This window comes from Macrobrachium rosenbergii, chromosome 26 (assembly GCF_040412425.1).
Source record: "Macrobrachium rosenbergii isolate ZJJX-2024 chromosome 26, ASM4041242v1, whole genome shotgun sequence".
NCBI classification, from domain to species: Eukaryota; Metazoa; Arthropoda; class Malacostraca; order Decapoda; family Palaemonidae; genus Macrobrachium; species Macrobrachium rosenbergii.
This window is the reverse complement of record NC_089766.1, coordinates 12,218,508-12,238,507: the sequence shown is the minus strand read 5'-3', so window position 1 is coordinate 12,238,507 and position 20,000 is coordinate 12,218,508. Positions and strand designations below refer to the sequence as shown.

Here is a 20,000-nt window from a genome sequence, read left to right as displayed (position 1 = left end):
ACCATATGGGGATGGGTATATCACACGCTACATATTAGATTCAGAAACAAATGCAAGAAAATTCCCAGGTACTATCATCAAAATCTCTTAGGCTTTTGAATTTTTTTCATTTATTAATTATTTACGTAAATATTTATTTATTTAAATAATTATTCATTAAATAATTATTAATTAAATAAACTTTGGCCTTTATCTAGCCTTTGCTGCGTTTTTGGTAAAACGCCAGTAAAGGAAATTGCCTCAAGATTTCTTCCGTAAAAATTTAAAGTATAAAACAATAATTCGCTGAAAATGTATATTTAAACCACGCAATTATTCATGCAAGGATAAAACATTAAATGCCCCATAGCACTGCGCTGACACACACACCTTCTAACACTGTGCCTTTATGGAGGCAAATTTATGTCAAACGAAACCGTAAGATTAATATTTTGAATTAAAAGCACGTGAGGGCTATCTGTCAAGATAAAAGCAAGAGGCAAACCCTTTGAATACTCCGCTACCACAATGTACCTATCGGCGTGCCATCCGTTCCTGAAGGCGGCAGGTGCAATGGGGAAAATAGGCAAGAAGGGAGGCAAACCTTTAAAAGTGGCTAACTGGCACCCTCACGTGAATCACAGGCAAAAATGACCAGGAGATGTTCGAGGGTTAATGGTAGTTGGCAACTGATCAACCGGTTACCATGTCTTCAAATCTGGAATTTCAGATCGAAAGGTAACGTCTTATCAAGCAGGTTTCGAAGATGCCTCAGAAAAAAATAATAATTTGATAATCATAATAAAAATCTATAGCTATAACAATATAGATGATTTTTACTGCCATTAATATATTAATCTATAAAACCAGCAATTAATAGCAATCTACACATATGACAATTATCAAAGCATATATGAAATCTTGCCAAGAAAACAGGACTGCGGCATAATCTTTCGAACTTCAGGCGAAAGGCATCGCTGACCTGCTTCGTAAAATAAACAAGAAAGAAATGGGTGTTACCCAGCACAAGGTCATATTTCAATTTAGGTTACCCACCGTCAAAGCTCGAATGAGCGTTTTTCTATTTACAAAAGGAGGGTATTATTACAAAGCGTTCGGCTAATTAAAGTATGAAGTACTCATAAATAAGTATACCTCCGACTGCTCTCCAGAAACTCTGGATCCTGGTCTATCTCCAGATTTTATCAATTCTCACCCATCCCCCAAAATCTAATTAGACTTCATCAATAACATTCTGAGATACTTTGTATGCAAAACAGACACGGATGAATGCACAACCTCCCACATTCAGAGGCAATAAACGAGCAAGAGGGTCTGCTCCACTGATTTCTATATTTCTGAATATCTCTATTAGTGACAGAACCATGTACGTATCATCTTTCAGTAGGATGACGGGATCTATTCTAGTCTATTTTGTCTATTTATATGTGTGTATATATACAGTATATATATATATATAGTACATATATAATTTATAAATATATATATATATTATATTTATTTATTTATATAAATGTATATATGACTGGATCTATTCTAGTCTATTTTGTCTATTTACATGTATGTGTATATATATATATATATATATATATATATATATATATATATATATATATATATATATATATATATATACATATATATATATATATAATTTATAAATATATATATATATATATATATATATATATATTATATTTATGTATTTATATAAATATATATATGTAATACACACACCCACACACACACATATATATATATATATATATATATATATATATATATGCACTATATATATATATATATATATAGTATGTATAATATGCACTCTTACGTGTACCATTACGTCGCCTTATCTTGGAAAGGCTTCAGGTGACATCACATTAAGTCACCCAACTGTTTGTACTCTCATTTAAAAGGCTTCTTATCCTTATGTTAACTGACCTTAAAGTAAGGGGCTTGTAGAGATGTGAAAAAAAATGTTATTTCATTGCAAACTTCACGGTAACATGAATCGTTCTTGGAGAAATTAAATATAAAACGGTTTCCTTGTATTGCAATTCAAAAGCCTTGTTGCGATCCACTACAAGACGATAATTGTGACTTTTAGTGTTACTGTTGATATTATTATTGTTATTATCATTACAAATGTTCACATATTAAGCAAGTTAAAATGGTCGTCACCTTGACAAAAAAAATTCACGAGAGAGAGAGAGAGAGAGAGAGAGAGAGAGAGAGAGAGAGAGAGAGAGAGAGAGAGAGAGAGAGAGAGAGAGAGAGAGAGAGAGACCTATTAGTCCCCTAAACAACATTCGTAAGTAAACTTAAAACACAAGCCTAAAAATTAAGTGAGACATTACGAGAGAGAGAGAGAGAGAGAGAGAGAGAGAGAGAGAGAGAGAGAGAGAGAGAGAGAGAGAGAGAAACATTACTGGCATAAGGATAGCTTAATCTAACCTAACGGAGAGCCCAGCACTCATTTTCAATCATATCTTCCCGGCAACCTCTCTTCTTATGTTATTAGTGAGCGTTGTTCAATGTTTGTAAAAGTTCTATGGCAACTCTTCTGTATAGCAAAGAATGGCGTCTTGTTAGCGTTCGAAGTCATTCAAGCATGGAGCTTAAATATCTATGTCTGTATTTTGTATACATACACACAAATATATGCACATGCACATATATATAGAGTGATATATATATATATATATATATATATATATATATATATATATATATATATATATATATATATATATATATATATATGTATGTGTGTGTATATATATTATACATATATAAAGCTTATGGTTATCTACCTATCGATCTATACATATATTTGCTCGCGCGCGAGCGTGTGATATATGATAACTAAGTAGTCGAACGGGCCTAACAATTATGTAATAGTCCATCGAGAATGGACGCTTTCAGATTTCAAACCTTATCAGATAATTATAAGGGAGAAAACTTCAGAATTTTATTAAAAAGTAGAACTTTAGAAATGAATAAGTAAAAAATGCGTCGAAGTTTCTTCGGTGAATCGAGTTTTCTGTACAGCGTATAATGTTGTATGAAACTGTCAGCCACGCCCCATGAAACTCAGCCACGGTACGGTGGTGGCCTGTGTTGTTGGTACCTATAGTGCTGCCGGAAGTACGATTATGGCTAACTTTAACCTTAAATAAAAAAAAAAAACTACTGAGACTAGAAGGTTGCAATTTGGTACGTTTGATGATTGGAAGGTGGATAATCAACATACCAATTTGCAGCCCTCTAGCCCCCAGTAGTTATTAAGATCTGCGGGCTGACAGAAAAACTTCGGACAGAAAAAAGTGCGGACAGAATAAAGTGCGGACGGACAGACACAGCCGGCACAACAGTTTTCTTTTACAGAAAATCAATACCAAGTTAAAATATAACGACAAATGTATTCAATGTTGAAATATAAAATACAGATATCAGTAACCAGCAAGGTGACCTCTTCTCTTTAAGAGGATGTTGTTGTTCCTCATATTCTTATTCGACAAAGCAGGTCTTGCCCTACTTAGCTTTGTTTCAAAGTGCAGTCGTTATGGCCTTGTTTTCTATAGTCGTGTAGGGTATCTTGTGTAATGCAATCGAGTTTGTGTTCCTATTTATTTCGTTATGGTTCGTTACTAATATATTTCTTATACACACACACATAAATATAACATAATATATATATATATATATATATATATATATATATATATATATATATATATATATATATATATATATATATATATATATATATATATAATTAAAGATAAAATATGTATAGCGTAAAGGCTGCAGCACTAGTGTTTCGTTTCCTTCGTGGATTTTATTAATGTTCATATATATTTTCTTGATTCATATATATATATTTATATATATATATATATTAACTTATATATATATATATATATATATATATATATAATTTTTATACATTTTAAGGATTAACTTTCAATTTTTTTACTTTTTTTTAGTTTTTTTTCAGGCCTGGGCTACATAAGCGCACCTAGGTTGCCAATGCCATTGACCTCTGAATTAAATTCTTTACTTAAACATAAGAAACACAAGAGAAATATATGAAAGACCTCATCCTAAATTTTCGACTTATGATCATAAACCTTCTTGGAGTAAGTTAAACCATGAATAACCCTTTTTTTTGGAGAAGGGGGGGTGGGTTAAATCATGCAATTTTTTTGGTTGGGGTTTAAAAATTATGTATCACTGTACCGAAATATTAGATGAAAAAATACAGAACAAAAGCTAATTAGCAAAAAAAAAAAAAAAAAGCTACGCATGATCAATGGAAACTATAAAAATAGGTAAAAATGCGCCGAAGTTTCTTCGGCGCAATCGAGTTTTCTATATAGCGTATAATCAAAGCCACCGAAGATAAATCTATCTTTCGGTGGTCTCGGTATAATGCTGTATGAACCGCGGCCCATGAAACTTTAACCACGGCCCGGTGGTGGTCTGGCATATATCGTTACCGGACGTACGATTATGGCTAACTTTAACCTTTAAAAAAAAAACTACTGAGGTTACAGGGTTGCAATTCGGTATGTTTGATGACTGTAGGGTGGATGATCAACACACCAATTTGCAGCCCTCTAGCCTCAGTAGTTTTTAAGATCTGAAGGAGGATAAAATAAAGTGCGGACGGACAGACAAACCCGGCACAATAGTATTTTTTTTTTTTTTAACTTAAAAGTTGATACTAGTCGGATATTATTCATTGGCGTTACGCGAAACAAATAAACACATGAAATCAGGCTATATTCCAGGTTCCATGAAATAATGAAAGATTATAAGCCATAATATGGCTAATACATATGCGCATTAAACTATCCCAATGTTTCCTGCTAAGTTGAAAACTCGAAAAAAAATCCCGAAAACTGGCACACTGAAAGAAACATAGTGAAATTGTGAGTCATGCGCTTGAATAAAGTTTTACACCTAAGGAAACAAGCAAAAAAAGTGGCTGTCATAAAACATGAACGAAAAAGAAACTTTAAAACATTATACGAGAAATACTGCTTCGCTTAACATACAGAGCAATATGGCGAGCTAAACGTCTGCTGTCGCAGATTAAATGGTAATAAGTTACGCGCAGAAGCAGAAATATAGTATAAAACACCAAGAAGAGGTCATGAAATACGAGGTAGTGGAAATGTCGTTTCTCATAAAATGAACATTTTCTGATAAAATTAACATATTCTGATAAAACGAAAAATTTGCATTTTCTGATAAAATGAACATTTTCTGATAAAATGAATATTTTCTGATGAAATTAACATTTTCTGATAAAATTATTTTCTGATAAAATGAAAATTTCTGATAAATTTAACATTTTCTGATAAAATGAACATTTTCTGATAAAATGAGCATTTTCTGATAAAATGAACATTTTCTGATAGATGAACATTTTCTGATAAAATGAACATTTTCTGAAAAAATTAAAATTTTCTGATAAAATTAAAATTTTCTGATAAAATTAACATTTTCTGATAAAATGAACATTAAATCCAAATTTGGCTAAACATGAGTGTCAAAATCGCACGACCGTCTTACTCAAACATCACAGTAAAATATAATGCGAGGGCACAAACTGTACATGCAAAGAAAGTACATGTCCACTAATGCACAAAGAATGTCAAGTAGCAAAAAATTAGGTGCTCAGGTTTTTTTGCGACGGTTCCAGAATAATCAAGTTATGAAAGGATTAAAGAGGTTACTGGAGACGGAACATCCTGGTACAACAAATGTAAAAGAATACAAGACTTAGGAGAAAGCAACCTTCCACCCACGCCATATCAGATCTATGAAACTGCTAGATACTTATATATATATATATATATATATATATATATATATATATATATATATATATATATATATATATATATATATATATATATATATATATATATATATATATATATATATATATATGTACATATAAAATATAAACATTATATATATATATATATATATATATATATATATATATTTCTATATATATATATATATATATATATCAAGACGTCGGAATAACTGATTTTTATTTGGTTGTAGCTTTAATATCAAAGTTCCGATCACTGAAAAGGAAACTATATTTTCTTCTCTCTTTTTTCAGGACGTTTCAGAACAGCTATATTTTCAACATACAATTAATGCAATGTAGGTTTTCAGAGCTATTATACAAAATCTAAAGAAGAAAAGACACTGGTTGAACAATCAAGAGGGTCCGAACAGCAATTAACAGGAATGATAAGCCAAAACGAAGCCACTGGTGGTCGGGGTTCAAAACTGACATATCTTAGACCCGTGACAGACAAGGACGAGTGGCGGCAAGGTGTAGCTGATCGGCTGTCTCGTATAGCCGATTTATTCAGAGGCCTTTCTTCTTTAAGTGCAAGGCCCGGGATGCAAAGTGTTCTGGGTTGCTCCAGGAGACTAGTAATACTTCTGTGCCCTTCACTGGCAGCTCTCTCTCTCTCTCTCTCTCTCTCTCTCTCTCTCTCTCTCTCTCTCTCTCGTGAGATGTAGGCCATGTTTATCACGGAAGTTGCCTATTTACGGTACCGACTCTTAGGTGACTGGCCAGCTTCCTCGCCAGACGAGTCCTGGTCATCCCGGTACGCATAGCTTGGTGAGGCCCACACATTCCTCACTTTGACAGGTGAGCTTCTACACCAGACTGCCCCCTGGGAGTTTGGCTGGACAGGGGTTGACGCTGTTCTTAAAGAGATACGATATATTCTTGGATTTAGAGGAAGTTTTCAATGGCGTAGTGGAGTTCGTAGGATGAACACTGCTGGCTACTAATAATCTGCTCGATAATTCTTCATCTTGCCAGTGATTGCAGTGGTAAAGTGTCACAATCTCTTCATTATCACGTTCATCATCCTGGTTATCGCACCATCGTTCCATGGTTTTTCTTGTGACCTTCGGGACAGCACTATTAGAAAAACCCTTGTCCACCAATTACTGAGCTCCTCTCTCTATCTTTCCAACTTCCTCTTCTGTTCTGGGAACCTTTCCATTCTGGGACCCCAGGGCTTGTGTCACTCTGCTTTTCCATCTAGGGTAGCAGCTTGGCTTGTAATAATAATGATAAAAAATAAACTGACGCAGTGGGAGAGACTATGGCGGATGTGGGCTGCAAGTAACGAGAGGGGCACTGACTGGCACCGCTACGGCCATGCCCTAGAAACTCATTTCCTTCTAAATGTTCGGTCCTTTGGTATTCTGACACCTTGAAAAAATGGAGAAAATAAATGATAACCTGAAAAGGAGATTTATCTTCCATCATGCGTGATATCTATAGACCCTTTCACCGCCATCATCCCCCACTCCTTTAATGGATAAGGCCGAGATATCTCTCTTTCTCTCTCTCTCCCCTTTCTGCCCACGCAGCCTTCTCACGCGGATCAACCCCACCCTCCCCACAATCCACATTCCGCTTTTTTCTACACCCACATTATCTGCACCTTATTCTTTCACAGGTCCATCCAAGATCTATAGATTACTTGGGCTTATTCATACGGGTTATATATAAAGCCCCACGCTTTAGCACAAGTGTTAACTCACTCGCTTTATTGTGAATAAATCTGGGGTTTAGGGTTACTGAAATAAATGCCTCAGGAGTGAGACTGTATTAACAACGAAAATGGATTAGAAGAATAACAATATATAAAATTATAGTCGCGTAAATAAATAAGTAGAGTTTAGGGTTAATGAAATACGAGTCATTACCTCAGGTGTGTGAGGTTGTATTGATAAGGAAAGTGGATTAGATGAATTACAATATGGAACTGTGATCCAGCAAATAAATAAGTAAAATAAATCTCTTCATTACCAAAATAAATAAGTTACTGAATTTAAGAAATTAGTCAAATTATAAATTATATATATATAATATATATATATATGAATATATATAATTATATATATATACAAAAACACATAATGAAATAGTTCAAATACATAAATAAATCATCATATAGAAAATCGAGCAAATAAATAAAAAGAATAAATCTCATCAGTAAAAATACTTAAGGTTCTGAACTTAAGAAATTAATCACAGACATGAAATATAAATTATATATAAATTATAAATATATGAATACGTAAAAGACATAACGAAATTAGACAAAGAATATATAAATAAATCATCATATGTAACTGTAATCGAGAAACAAACAAGTAAACGCATCAATCTCTTCATTACCAAATACATAATGTCCTGAATTTAAGAAATTAAACAGATACATGAATTATAAATATATATATATATATATATATAGTATATATATATATATATATATATATATATATAAAACATATATATATATATATATTATACAAAAAATGACTTAACGAAATTTGGTAAAAGAATATATAAATAAATCTTCATACAGAACTGTAATCGAGCAAATAAATAAGTAAAGGCATCAATCTCTTCACTACCAAAATAAATAAGGTCCTGACTTTTAAAAAATAAACAGATACATGAAATATAAATCAAACACATAAATACGTAAAAAAAGATAACGAAACTGGTCAAAGAATATATAAATAAATCACCGTATCCAGTACCTAATAGAAGACCCTGCAGGTCGAACCTAATCAACAATCAGTCGGACTTCTCTCCTTATATGACAATCTGGTCGCCCACTGTCAACTGTGAGGTTCATTAGTGCTTGGTTTTTTATTTATTCTTTTTTTTTTTAATTCAAGACTTTTCCTTGAATACTCTAAGCTTTCGTTAATAAAAAAAACATTAGGTTTAAGAAATAACTGAAAGAAGTGAATTATTTGTACTCTCAAATATTAAACGACAAATAAGTCTTAATGTTGAATTAAAAGGTTATGTGCATGTATGAAAGTATGAATATATGTATGTATGTATACATATACATACACATTTTTATATATATTTATACACACACACATTATATATATATATAATAATAAAAAAATATATATATATATATATAATATATATATATATATATATATATATATATATATATATATATATATATAATGTGAAAGAAGTAATAAATATTACATATAATAATTAAAGATTTTGTGCATGTATGCATATAATATATGTATGTATGTATACATATACATACACACATTTGTATATACATATATGTACACACATATCAATATATAAGTATATATATAATAAATATATATAATAAATATGTATAATATATATCTATATAATATATAAATTGAAGGTTAAAACACGCGATAAGGAACGAATAGCTTAATTAAACAGAAACCCAGGTGTACGATCAGATGTGAGTGCAGTCATTCAACGCCACCTGCAATGTGTCTAGCATAAACATAGCAACACTTCAATGTCTCCCAATTTTTTTTTTTATTTACCTCGATCCCCGCAATGAGGGCCACTTGATGCTGGCAATACCATTTGGAGAATCTGTTTTTTTTTTTGTCTGTAACTTCTATAATGTATAAGGTGATTTTTCAGAGATAAAGGAGACCACGAATCCTGTAATCCTACAACATTCTAACTTGGGGCTTATGATTACCGGTACTAATGGCTTGTTTTAATCTTCATTTTATAATATATATATATATATATATATATATATATATATATATATATATATATATATATATATATATATATATATATATATATATATATATATATATATATATATATATATATATATATATATATACATACATATCATACATATATTCATACTTGCATACATACACACACATATATTCCTACTTGCATACATACACACAAACTTAATTCAACATTAAGGCGTATTGGTGGTTTAATATTTGAGAGTATAAAAGATTCCTTTCTTTCAATTGGTTCTTAAACCTAACGAGTTTCTTTTTTAATGAACGCAATTGAAGGTTTGCCACTTGTCTCGCCATTGTTTATGACCCTTCTGTATAAATAATTCTAGTTCAATAATCATTCAAAGACAGGGAACAAAGTCATGTATTCCCAACAAGAATCAAAGATTTGTTTACTAAAAGAACTAGGTCATGCACTGAACTTCAAGACGCACAAAGGCTTTATATTCCATAATTACAAATGTACCGAACAATCTTAACAAGAGTATAACACTATACAATTGTTCACCCTGGAGATGCACAACTTTAAATCCAGAAGTTCAAGAGGTAAGGATAACTTCAAACAAGTAAAAAATGCGCCCAAGTTTCTTCGGCGCAATCGAGTTTTCTGTACAGCCGCTACAGCGTATAATCAAGGCCAGCGAAAATAGATTTATCTTTCGGTGGTCTCGGTATAATGATGTATAAGCCGCGGCCCATGAAACTTTAACCACGGGCCGGTGGTGGCCTATCCTATAGCGTTGCCAGAAGCACGATGGTGGCTAAATTTAACCTTAAATAAAATAAAAACTACCGAGGTTACAGCTCTGAAATTTGGTATATTTGGTGATTGGAGGGTGAATGATCAACATACCAATTTGCAGCCCTCTAGCCTCAGTAGTTTTTAAGATTGAGGGCGGGCAGAAAAAGTGCGGACAGAAAAAAGTGCGGACGGACAGACAAGTGGGGCACAATAGTTTTCTTTTACAGAAAACTAAAAATACCCCAAGACAATACAGGTATCAGAGAGGGAGGGATATTCACTTTGTAGGAGTTTCAGGGGCACTATATACCATCTATCGGCTTCGGTATAGAAGAAATTGACTCGCTTCTCAGCCTTCTTCAGTAAACAGTTTAATAGTCTCATAATTCTCCATTGATGTCATGCATCTCCACTTTATGACTTTCCAAGAACACTTGGTGTATTAAATAACATCTCAATTGTAGTATTCCCCAACTCAGGGCCGCCCAAGTTGTTTAGTAGGTGTGTATGCATATGTGTGGGTGCATATGTATATATATATATATATATATATATATATATATATATATATATATATATATATATATATATATATATATATATATATATATATATATTGTAACACACAACAGATGCCAATGAAACTTTTCTTAGTAGCTATTGATTGTGCAAAGAATATTTCTTTTATTCAGGACAAGTGGTAAATCTAAATTTTAAGATATAAAAAGAGAAATATACTTTTACTTAATTTTCTCTAGCAGGCCACTTTAAAAATCAAACAGGACAATTTTGGCACACGGGACTGTGGTTGGATGGCCCTGCCCAGGCCTAACTCAATGTAAATACTAATTCATTCTGGTATTTACCCGATATAATACAGTATATATAATGAAACTCGAATTTATGCTACCTACTGAATTTGCTGTATCTTTCCAGAGCTGAACAACGGAGTGAAAGCGACACAATGAGCATAAGAACTTAGCTAAGACGAATATCGTCGAAACTGAGAAGATTTTGGCTGCGCATCTGAGCCCGTTCTTGTAGGTAAGTGGCGTGAACTGAACAACCACTGTACTTGAGCAATCTAAATTTGCATGTCTTTTCTCATAGAAATCTAGGTGTTACCAGTATTGGCAAGAAAATTATTATTAAGGCATTTTTACTCATTCTATGTACAATGAATTTTACATGGACTTAATTTGCTCGTGTTCCTTGAATTCACTATATTTTCTTCAGTTTCCTAAAGTAAAGAAGCAGTTATTTTCCTCTTTTTTGTAGAATTATACTTGCAATCAAGACATAATATTCCGTAGGCTCACTTTCTGCATCTTGTTTGGGTTGTAATCTAAACATTCATTCCTAGCCAGAAAGACCCGTGGATTACAGAACCTCACAAACAAACATCCCACAACCCTCCCAATTGAGATCATGCACTGGTCCTTTGCTACCAAATAAGAACATATATTGACCTTTGACCTGTGATTCCCTCACAGCACTTGCATTGATGCATGGAACTAGTTACTGTTAAATGTAGAGACTGATGATCCTTGCACTTAGATGGGAGAAAACTACCAAACCCTTTTCCTCATCATTCCAATCCTACTGGAAAGAAGCAATTGTTCCAGTTCTCCTGGAAAGGAGCCTTTCAGTCCTACTGGAAAGGAGCCACTCCAGTCCTACTGGAGAGGGGCCTCTCCAGTTTTTCTGGAATGGAACCTCTCCAGTGTTTCTGGAATGCCACTGACCTGGCATTACTGGAAAGGAACCACACCAGTTCTCCTGGAAAGAAAACTCTAGTCCTTCTGGAAAGAGGTAACGACTCAGAACTACTGGAAAGGAACCAAACTAGTCCTACTGGAAAGGAACCTTTCCAATCCTTCTGGAAAGGCTCTGACCCAGAACTACTGGAGAGGAACCTTCCCCGTCCTTCTGGGAAGGAACCGCACCAGTCCTACCAGAAAAGAATCACTCTTGTCCTTTTGAAAAGGCACCAATCCAGTCCTCTGGAAATGTGCCATCCAAGTCCTTTGATCCCAGTCCTTCTGGAAAGGAAGACCAATTCCCATCAAATTAGTCGATTTCAACCCAAAAGTAATAGTGCACCGATTCCTTTTAGACAATGCATGAACCCACACTCATCATCAGTCTTTGAACCATGACTATTCTCTATTCATATCTTGAAATGGTAAACTGTAATATAAGCTCGTAAATTTACAACCCCACTCCATTTCCTCTGTCAAAAAATGAACCCTTAAACAACATTGTATCATCTTTCCCTAGATAGACAAAAAAAAAAGCCACAGATTTGTGAAATGGTCCTAAACTTACTCCATAGATTAATGAGGGTGGAAGGATGACCAGCAGGAGTAGCAGAAGGAGGAGGAGGAATGTTGTTTTGGGGTCAGTTAAGCCGGGAGAATCTGCTCTTTGGCGAGGAGGATGAGGATGAGGTTGAGGATGAGCAGGTGAGTAGTATATCTGAAGGAGACAACATTGAACCTAAAGTGGTAGAGAAAAAATTAGCATGAAATGAATTTGGGGTTCAGTAGTGCAGCAGAATGATCATATGCATAATCAAACTGACAATATAGAATAGTACTCCGTGAAATTTGTAAAAATATGTACAAGGAAAATGACTGTAGTCCATTCTCTTCGCACGAACAACCAAAGCTGGAAAACTGGAGATTACTACGTGCCAGCAGTGTCCCTCATACGCCTAATCAGGTACAAAACAGTAGCGGTGCTAAAATAACTTCACTGTCAATTATTTAGAAATTGACAGGTCAGAAGCAAAATTTCTCACTTAAGGCAATGTCTCATGAGCACATTTTCCACCATCTTACCACCAAACTTTATTCCGAGTAGCAAATATCATTTTTCATATTTGTGGACAACAAAAACTGTGTATGTTTGTCGATGACAGGTAGACAATAACTTAGGGTGCGTCCATGCTAAAGTAAAACATGTCATAAACACAAGCCACAAGTTGGCATCATATCACAAACACATCAACAAACAGGTTGAATAAAAGTTAACAACTTATTGGTAGTCCTAACCTGTGCTTCATATGATTATCCAGCACTGGCCAAAGGTTAGCTCTTCACCTACAGTCACTGACTTGTATTCAACCTGTTTGCGATATGTATGAAACAAGTTGCCGAATTGTGTTTGTGACATGCTTTACTGAAGTGTGGTCCAACCCTTAGATGACTTAGTTTCTGCAGCCAATTCAGGCTAAGTTGGAACTTAGTTCATGGTGACAAATGAATTGATTATTGGATACTCTGTCCAAAGTTTGGCCCTCAGGACGCCAAAAGATGCTGGAAAATGTGCCCATGTGACATCACCCTACTTTAGCATCCTAGTTGCTAGTTATAATCAGCAGTAAAACTGCATCCCAAAAACTGTTAGAAATATGTGTAGCAAACCACTGATATTGGTCTATCAAGTAGAATCTGATAAAAACTTAAAATTTTAGCAAATGCCTTCCATTGTATATGAGTAACTGATAACATCAGCTCTTTTCATCAACTTATTAAGGCTTCTCATTGCACTATTAACTTGAGATTTCAGATGATGTTCAATGACGGTCCAATTTATCTTTACAGCTTAATTCTTATCAATAAAATAACACTACTCCCATTCACAGAAGAACCCCAATTAAGATTTTTACAAATTGTTATTAATTCCCACTTTAGAACTGTATTGGTCCCCATTCACATAAATTGGCAGTTAAAATATAATTTCCACTTGATAACACAATCCATGAACTGTCTTATTCTCAATTATAATTCAACTAGCACTTAAAAATACACTATTTGTAAAACAGATCCTCATTTCCTGTACGTTCGTATTTGATGACCAATTCCTACTTATGCACTCAAACTCAGCGCAAAAATTTACTCTGCCCCTTTTAAGATGTCAATATTTCTATGTGAGCCCTAATTTCATAGCTTTAGTTTGAAAGTAATTTTCCTTAGGCATTAAATCAACAATTAAGTGAACTTACCAACTGCCCTGAGACAATTAAGTGAACTTACCAGCTACCATGAGACAATTAAGTGAACTTACCAACTACCCTGAGACAATTAAGTTAACTTACCAACTACCCTGAGACAATTAAGTGAATTTACCAACTACCCTGAGACAATTAAGTGTACTTACCAACTACCCTGAGACAATTAAGTGAACTTACCAACTACCCAGAAACAATAAAGTGAATTTACCAACTACCTTGAGACAATTATGTGAACTTACTAACTATCTCGTTAAGTGAATTTACCAACTACCCTTAGACAATTAAGTGAATTTACCAAATACCTGTGACAATTAAGTGAACATACCAACTACACTGAGACAATTAAGTGAACTTACCAAATACCCTGAGATAATTAAGTGAATTTACCAACTACCCTGAGATAATTAAGTGAACTTACCAACTACCCTAAGACAATTAGTGAACTTACCAACTTCCCTGACAAAATTAAGTGAACTTACCAACTGCCCTGAGACAATTAGTGAACCTGAGACAATTAGTGAACTTGACCAACTACCCTGAGACAATAAGTGAACTTACCAACTACCTGAGACACCAACTACCAAATACCCTGAGACAATTAAGTGATACACCCTGAGACAATTAAGTAAACTTACCAAATACCCTGAGACAATTAAGTGAACCTACCAACTGCCCTGAGACAATTAGTGAACTTACCAACTACCCTGAGACAATTAAGTCAACTTACCAACTACCCTGAGACAATTAAGTAAACTTACCAAATGCCCTGAGACAATTAAGTGAACTTACCAACTACCCTGAGACAATTAAGTTAACTTACCAACTACCCTGAGACAACTAAGTGAACTTACCAACTGCCCAGAGACAATTAAGTGAACTTACCAACTACCCTGAGTTCATTTGTTTTCATTTTCACATCCATCCAATACTTCAATTCAGCTCACATTTACGGTTTAATTTCCAGTTATTTATTATCAAACACAGCAAGGACTTACATGACTAACACAATTCACATACCATTAATATTTGTGTACATATCAAATATGGTTTAAAATCTGTCAGTTATTTTCATTCATATTTTGTACCGATTCTTGAGAATGTAATATGAACGAAAATTGCTACTCCTAGCAATCAAAGAACAATCTCATTTTTACAGACTTTTCAGCATGTTTTTTCCTGTAAAGATATATATTTGTACATTCATGCAACTCTAACCCTATGTGCAAAATCATGCGAACTGCATACATATCAAAAGACACCTATATAACCAATGTATTTCTGAATGTATTTCTGTATGTACACAGCTGTCCTGTGATACATAAGATAGTAGGGAAAGTTTACTATTAGTTCTTAAATATCTCAAATTTTCTATCGCTAGGGTTCCTGAACACAAAACCTAATCCTAACAGTTTTGAGACATTACAATTTCTCTTCAAAAACTCTTACAAAAGACTAAGCAATGTCTAGACTATCAGTCTTTATCTATTATATATTCTGCGTGCAAGTAACCTCTAACTTCAATACTGTACAAGCCTTCAATATGCACCCTAGACATGCAAACTACACAAAAATTTTGATCATCTTCTATGATCGACCTAACGCTGCCTTAAGAAACAGGTCTTCCAGAAATCAGCACAGCATTCAGAGTCAATATACCGGAATTACTGTTATTTATTACATGCTACAAAAAAGTTTATGTTTGTGAAAGTTCACAACTCCATGTATGACTGCTAATTACGGGCTGTGTCCTGTTTATACTGCTTCTGAATAATTTCGACTATGTTATCTAAATCTCAGTCTCCTAGTCTCACTACTTGATTTTACACACATGACTGTTCCCCAGTCCTAAGAAAACCAAATTTCTTACCCTACCTTCAAGATGATCTTTCAAACGACCAGCAATAAATAATCACCAATAAAATATGTATGGATATTAAGCATACTAATATAATGCATTTGTTTATGCTTTCTTTTCAGATATGGTCCAGGTGATTCATAGAGAACTATAGGAAACAGTCAGTTAAGATACCTAGCATGTCCTAAAGTTATCAGTATATCCCTACCCCCTTGCAAAGCACACAAATAACTCACTTTTGTGAATACTTTGGATCCTGAAACTATCAAAGAGAAATATGATCATTTCCTCAATGAGACTTCAGGATCTGATGATTTAGAATCCTAACCAAGCAACAGAGGATTCTGATCCTTACATAAAGTTGTGTAGTTTCCTGTAAGATCATGGGAAAGCCCTACAAGGCTTTTCCTTTAATCATTTGATCTTATCCTAAAGCTCTTACACACACTGAATTTCATATGGTCAACTGTGACCTATGCACATTCCTTCAAAGATTTAGATCATAGCCGAAAGTCCTTATGCACTCCCAACTTTGTACAAACATCTATGATCCTAAAACATTCCTCAAAGTTCTTATGCACTCTACAATTCACGTGGCCATTTACTTTCCTCTCAACATATTCCCTAAAAGATGCCACCCATATCCTAAAGTTCCTATGCACTCAGAAATTCATTATTCATTATTCTAACAGACCCCCAAAAAGACTAATCATATCCTAAAGACCTTATGCCCTCTGAACTTCATAGGGTCATTCCCTCAAAAACTCCGATCATTCGATCATATCCTTTACAGCTCTTATGCACTCTGAACTTCGTATGGCTATTTATAATAAAAAAAAACTCTGATCATATCCAGTAACATTCCCCATTATCCTATATGGTCAATATCCTGTAATACTGACCATTTACGATCCCAACACAATTCCCACGCATATCCTTTCATTGATCTACAAAATGCATGCAAATGAAAGCCTGTAAACTATTTCACGTGGCTACATTTTGCAATTGCACCAATTATGGCAATCTCACTCATGTTTGTAAGGTTGAACAACATATCCCAGTAGGTGCACCAACAAGCACGCAGAAATTGGTCCTAGGCACTTTTCCCTTTTCCCTAGTGGCACCGGCCAATCTATGGCATTTTCTGGACTTGAGGACAAGCGGACGATTCTTAATGTGTTTCTTAACGTTATATCACTTACAGGAATGTCAATATTTGGGTGACAGTAAAAGAACCTCAATTCAAATACAACTGATGTATGCTAACTAACTTGTTGCTGTGTCTACTCCTGACATTATGACGCAGGAAATTTTAACTGGTGCCTGACCCCATTAATTAAAAGCAGTGTCTTTATCTATGTACGTAAATGACGCAATGTATTTCTCAGACAATCGACTGTGATAACGTTCATGTCCTAACCTTCTTATGACAAGAATAGTGGCTTGTACACTCGGAAACCACAATCTCCGACCCACCTAGGTCGTGCTCTGAGTTTATGAGCGGGGCCTTTCTGGACAGATTCTACCCTTCCCTCCCCACCCCCCACCCCCTTTCCTAACTACAACCCGGCATTTTGGCATTTTTCTTCGTTTCGATATTATACAGGTTGTAGAATTCAACACAGTGTTGTCTGTATAATCATACCATGACTGCTTTGCATTATATACAGCAAAATCATAAAAAAAATAAAGCAAAATCCGGAAGAGTTCAAAAGGTGTTCGAGTGTGTTTCAATCCGTGATAGTTGGCGTTGCCCGCCGTCCAGAAAGGCCCCGCTCATAAACTCGAAGCACAACCTAGGCGGGTCGGAGATTGTGGTTTCCGAGTGTACTTCATGCCATTCAGCAAATCTTTCAAACTCAAGATCGACCACTCAAAGACTATACCTAAATTAGGCCATGCATATTCTTTATGTGAGGCTGAAATCAAAAGTTCATTTCCATAAGTGAAACCAGATACAAGGACATACACATACACATACACATAAATGGATAAGTATACCTTAGTTTAACCAGACCACTGAGCTGATTAACAGCTCTCCTAGGGCTGGCCCGAAGGATTAGATTTATTTTACGTGGCTAAGAACCAATTGATTACCTAGCAACGGGACCTACAGCTTATTATGGAATCCGAACCACATTATAACGAGAAATGAATTTCTATCACCAAAAATACATTTCTCTAATTCTTCATTGGCCGGTCGGAGAATCGAATGCGAGCCCAGCAGGGTGCTAGGCGAGAACGATACCAACCCGTCCAATGAGGAACACATAAATGGATAAGTGGTGCAATGTGTATAAGGGGAACGACATATAGTTGATGAGTCATCAGTGTTGGTACACGAAATGGGGCTTTGAATGCTGTTTACGTTTTCTCCTAATATTCGGGGTTACACACACACATTATATATACATATATATTATATATATATATATATATATATATATATATATATATATATATATATATATATATATATATATATATACATGTCTATATATATGTGCGTGCGCAAGGTCTAGACTTAAGTGTGCGTGCGTGTGTGTGTGCGCGTGTGTCCTTGAAAGGATTCTAAACCCACGGAGAAGCCCAAATTTGACCGGAATTCTGAGCCAGCCAATCTGATTTCACAGACACGTGAATATTACAAGGAATTGCGCCGGGTCGGGAATTGGCTTAAAAAAGCTGCTGGTTTCCGTTTCACCACGACAGCATTACTCGTAAAGCTGCTTTAAAAAACAGCAACAACACTGAGTCATTTCCCAAGAAAGGACAAGCGAATAGCCACCACCACATTTGTATTTCAACTGCAGAATCGCGGGTGACGCCCCTGAACCTGTGTTGAAAACTCACACTACATTCATACACCTACACAGATGATTTGCTTTCATTATGGGAAAGCCGACGGGCCTGAAAACATAATGCCTTTTTTCTTGTCCAGCCTTGATGGAAAATATTGAAAGATAAAGAAAATGAGCATTAAAAGAGATAATCCCACCTTCGTCTTTCAAAAAAGTCAAAATTTACTGAGACTGGAAAAAGTGTACGAGAATGAGTATAATGATAATGTGGTGTCTAACCCAGAAATCAGCAATAAAAACGTCTCTTAAGAGACAGGACATTGAAAAGGTTCCGCCTGACCAAAACACATACGAAAACAGTCCAAGAACTTTGAATGTAATACTATAAATCTACTGATTAATATTCCGCACTAAATCAAGTTCCTGCCCCGGTCAACGCTGGATCAAGCTGGGAGATAGGAATGAGTTTCCAGTAGCTTATGAGATGAAAAGTGGGAAAAATACAATTTTATAATGGAATTCGGAGAGATAAGTAAATTATACATTTTTTTATCAATATTCAATCGACCATTTTACAAAGAAGTGTTCATATAACCAGCATCCTCATCCCAAATACTTAAGCTTTGACATTTGCAACACACCATAGGAGTCTGGTATGAGTGTCAACGGGTCTAAACGAGGTCGAAATGCCAAATGACTCTAAGGATAGAGTATAGGACAGCAAGGCACTCAGCATAACTCCAGGAAATTAATATTGTTCAGTACATGGCATAAAATGAGTTTAATTGTAGGAACTCAGCACAGCTCTACGGAGAATGTAGAGAGAAAGGCTTTTATATGGCTCAGTGCAATTTAGCTTATATAAATGGTGTAGGGAGAGTGTAGAGTCATATAATATATATATATGCATAGCTCATTCAGCGCAACATT

The 20,000-nt window shown here is 34.7% G+C and overlaps 2 protein-coding genes across 2 annotated transcripts in view; one reads left to right on the top strand and one right to left on the bottom strand.

Annotated features, from left to right (window-relative positions):
* The window catches only part of LOC136853044 (uncharacterized), a 248,876-nt gene that overhangs the window by 176,734 nt on the left and 52,142 nt on the right, over positions 1 to 20,000 (bottom strand). The gene's annotated exons all lie outside the window — the stretch shown is intronic.
* Positions 1 to 20,000, top strand: part of Gbs-76A (Glycogen binding subunit 76A) — a 148,805-nt gene that overhangs the window by 85,643 nt on the left and 43,162 nt on the right. The window contains 3 exon segments of the mRNA XM_067128262.1: positions 11,333 to 11,440; positions 12,732 to 12,861; positions 13,067 to 13,120. Of these exon segments, the coding sequence (XP_066984363.1) occupies positions 12,784 to 12,861; positions 13,067 to 13,120 (132 nt within the window). The 5' untranslated portion in view covers positions 11,333 to 11,440; positions 12,732 to 12,783.